Below are 4,101 nucleotides of genomic sequence, written 5' to 3'. Positions count from 1 at the left end.
TGGCATTGTTATTACGTGTAGTGAACGAAGGTGAACACGTGGTAGTTAATCAAGTGATTGAGGAAGTTAATCCGTCTATTGAGGTCGGATCGAATACTTGTTGAGGAAGTTAATCAAGTGATTGAGGAAGTCTTGTTGAGTACTTTTGTACTCAGGGTTCGTTGACCCCTTGTTGCAGGTGAGCCTCATGAGCAGATCTGTTTTGGATCGTGTTGTATGACTATCGTTCATTCTGACGATGAGAAGTAAATGTGTGATCCTTGGGCAGGATGTTTATTTTGTGTGTTAAGTTTATGTTAATTATGTCACTCCACTACTACTATGGTTTGTAATAATTATCGAACTTAGTTGTAAGGTTTGAAACAACTGGTTTGTAAACTAAGTTATCATAAGACTTCCACTATTTTACTCTGATGTATATATATTTGAATAAATGTTGTAATACTGCAATGACTCTGTAACGTGATCCTGCTCGGAAATCGTGGATGATTCAGGGTTCCCCGAGGACACCCGATAGTCTTTTTAAGTTAATGGAAACATATGCATAGATGTCAAAGGTCATCGGACAGTGACAGATGCATGTGGGCCCTATAACTTAGGAGGTTCTGCCATAGATGTCAATGGTCGTCGGACAGTGACAGGTGCATGTGGGCCCTATAACTTAGGAGGTTCTGCCACATCGGCGACCAGGACGATGACAAGGACGATAGGTTCCTCGAGGTACACAACGCCTTCATGATCTTTGGTGGACCCTCGGCGTGCCTTATGGCGTGCCAGCGAAAGAGGGAACACCGAGAGGTCTTCTCGGTTAAGGTGGCCACTCCCCGATACCTCGACTGGTCTCGAGAGGCAATCACCTTTGATCGAGATGACCACCCTGACCATGTCCCGAATCCCGAGCAGTACCCGCTTGTTGTCGACCCGATCATCAGCAACACCCAACTCACCAGGGTATTGATGGATGGAGGCAGTGGCCTCAACATCCTCTATGCCAACACCCTGGAGCTCCTAGAGCTTGACCGGTCATGGCTCCGGGGTGACGCCGCACCTTTCCATGGCATCGTGCCGGGGAAACGCACGTGACCCCTCGGATGCATTGACCTTCCCGTTTGCTTTGGCACCCCCTCCTACTACCGCAAGGAAGTCCTTACCTTTGAGGTGGTTGGATTCAGGGGAACCTACCACACCATCCTGGGCAGCCGTGTTACGCCAAGGTCATGGCAGTCCCCAACTACACCTACCTCAAGCTCAAGATGCTGGGTCCCAATAGCGTCATCACGATTGAGTCTACATATGAGCATGCATACGGCTGCGATGTTGAGTGCATTGAGTACGCCGAGGCTCTCGTGGAGGCCGAGGCCCTCATCGCAAACCTCGACCAGCTCAGTGGCGAGGCACCTGACTCCAAGCATCATGCTGGGACATTCGAGCCCGCGGAGGCCGTCAAGCTCATCCCCGTCGACCCCGCCTACCCCGACGACCGGGCGTTGAGGATCAGCGCCACCCTTGACATCAAATAGGAAGCCATGCTCATTGACTTTCTCCGCGTGAATGCTGATATGTTCATGTGGAGTCCCTCGGACATGTCGGGCATACCAAGAGAGGTCGCCGAGCACGCCTTGGACATCCGGACTGGCTCTAGACCAATGAAGCAGCGCCTGCACCGATTCAACGAGGAAAAGCGTAGGACCATCGATGAGGAGGTGCAAAAACTCTTAGTGGCCAGATTCATCAAGGAAGTATCCCATCCAGAGTGGTTGGCTAAGCCTGTGTTAGTCAAGAAGAAAAATGGGAAGTGAAGGATGTATGTAGACTACACCGATTTAAATAAAGCCTGTCCGAAAGTCCCCTTCCCATTACCTCGAATCGATCAAATCGTTGACTCCACTATGGGATGTGAGACCCTGTCTTTCCTTGATGTGTATTCCGGTTACCATCAAATCAAGATGAAAGAGTCTGACCAGCTCGCAACTTCTTTTATCACTCCATTCGGCATGTACTGCTATGTGACTATGCCTTTTGGCCTAAGAAACGCAGGGGCCACATACCAGCGGTGCATGACCTAGGTCTTTGGCGAGCACATCGGGCAAACCATCGAGGCCTATGTGGACGACATCGTGGTCAAGTCCAAAAGGGCCGAGATCTCGTCGATGACCTAGAGATAGCCTTCAAATGCCTTAGAGAGAAGGGCATCAAGCTCAACCCCGAGAAATGTGTGTTCGAGGTCCCCCGAGGCATGCTCTTGGGATTCATAGTCTTAGAACGTGGCATAGAGGCCAACCCAGAGAAGGTCTTCGCTGTGACCAGCATGGGACTGATTCGAGACCTCAAGGGAGTGCAGAGGGTCATGGGATGCCTTGTGGCCCTGAGCCACTTCATCTCACGCCTCGGCGAAAAAGGCTTGCCTCTGTACCGCCTATTGAGGAAATCTGAACGCTTTTCTTGGACCCCCGAGGCCGAAGAAGCCCTCGCCAAGCTCAAAGCACTGCTCACCAATCCTCTCGTCCTAGTACCGCCGGCCAGGGACGAGGCCCTCTTACTCTACATTGCCGCAACGACCCAAGTGGTCAGCGCGACTGTGGTAGTAGAGAGGCAGGAAGAGGGGCACGCTTTACCCATCCAATGACCTGTCTACTTCATCAGCAAAGTGCTCTCCGAGACCAAAACACGCTACCCCCACATCCAGAAGCTGATCTACGCCGTAGTCTTGGCTCGGCACAAGCTGTGTCACTACTTTGAGTCCCACCCAGTAACCGTGGTGTCATCTTTCCCCTTGGGAGAGATAATCCATAACCGAGAGGCCTCGGGTAGGATAGCCAAGTGGGATGTCAAACTCATGGAGAAAGCCCTAACCTTTGCGCCTCAGAAAGCAATAAAGTCTCAGGTCTTGGCCGATTTTGTGGCTGAGTGGACCGACACCCAACTGCCACCTGCTCAAATTCAGATGGAGCGCTGGACCATGTACTTCAACGAGTCCCTGATGAAGACCGGGGCAGGCATGGGTCTACTCTTCATCTCGCCCCTTGGAGTACACATGCGCTACATGGTTCGGCTCCACTTCGCCGCCTCCAACAACGTAGTCGAGTACGAAGCCCTTGTTAATGGCTTACAGATCGCCATCGAACTCGGAGTACGGCGTCTCAACATCCGGGGCGACTCGCAGCTCATCGTCGATCAAGTCATGAAGGAGTCAAACTGCCTTGACCCCAAAATGGAGGCGTACTGCAAGTTGGTACGTCACCTAGAAGACAAGTTCGATAGTCTTGAACTCAACCACATCGCGCGAAAATACAATGAGGCCACGGACAAACTAGCAAAGATGGCGTCGGCACGGGCTCTGCCCCCCCCACCCCCAAACATCTTTGCTAGAAACCTCCACAAGCCTTCCATTGACTACGCCTCGGTAGCGGAAGAGGGCCCACCAGCCGAACCCACCACAGGGCTCGACACCCCCTCTGCCGCTGAGACTCCTTCGGCCGAGCCCGAGGTCATGGAAGTGGGCACGGAGCCTCCCTAGATCGACCAGGACACGGACTGGCGAGTCCCATTCCTTGATTGGCTCGCTCGGGGAGAGCTTCCTAGTGACAGGACCAAAGCCCGACGGCTTGCGCGACAAGCCAAAACTTACGTCCTCTGCAACGGCCAATTGTACAGGCGAAGTCCATCTGGTGTCCTCCAACGATGCATCACCACCGAGGCAGGCCAAGCCCTACTTTGGGACTTGCACGCGGGGGCCTGCGGGCACCATGCGGCACCTAGGACGCTCGTCAGAAACGCCTTTCGCCAAGGGTTCTACTGGCCAATGGCGGTTGCCGATGCCACCAAGTTAGTACGCTCCTACGAGGGATGCCAGCACTATGCGTGGCAGACACACCTCCCGGCCCAAGCCCTCCAAACCATCCCCATTACATGGCCGTTTGCCATGTGGGGGCTCAACATGGTCGGGCCTCTACAAAAGGCCCCCAGGGGCTACACCCATCTGCTGGTAGCAATCGATAAGTTCTCCAAATGGATTGAGGCTCGTCCGATCAACTAAATCAAATCTGAGCAAGTGGTGCTATTCTTCACTAACATCATCCACAGGTTCGGGGTCCCGAACAC

The 4,101-nt window shown here is 53.0% G+C and overlaps 1 protein-coding gene across 1 annotated transcript; it reads left to right on the top strand.

The window, feature by feature from the left end:
* The first annotated feature begins 1,217 nt into the window (after positions 1-1,217).
* On the top strand, positions 1,218-1,520 carry LOC136496105 (uncharacterized). The gene has a single exon (XM_066491819.1). The coding sequence runs from the start codon at positions 1,218-1,220 to the stop codon at positions 1,518-1,520; it is 303 nt and encodes a 100-aa protein (XP_066347916.1).
* The last annotated feature ends 2,581 nt before the right edge of the window (positions 1,521-4,101 follow it).

Source organism: Miscanthus floridulus, chromosome 12 (assembly GCF_019320115.1).
Source record: "Miscanthus floridulus cultivar M001 chromosome 12, ASM1932011v1, whole genome shotgun sequence".
In the NCBI taxonomy this organism is placed as follows: Eukaryota; Viridiplantae; Streptophyta; class Magnoliopsida; order Poales; family Poaceae; genus Miscanthus; species Miscanthus floridulus.
This window is presented reverse-complemented; position numbering and strand designations above follow the sequence as displayed.

Bases quoted from the DNA above. Each gene is read 5' to 3' on its own strand.
- LOC136496105 (XM_066491819.1), top strand. From the start codon at position 1,218: ATGGCAGTCCCCAACTACACCTACCTCAAGCTCAAGATGCTGGGTCCC.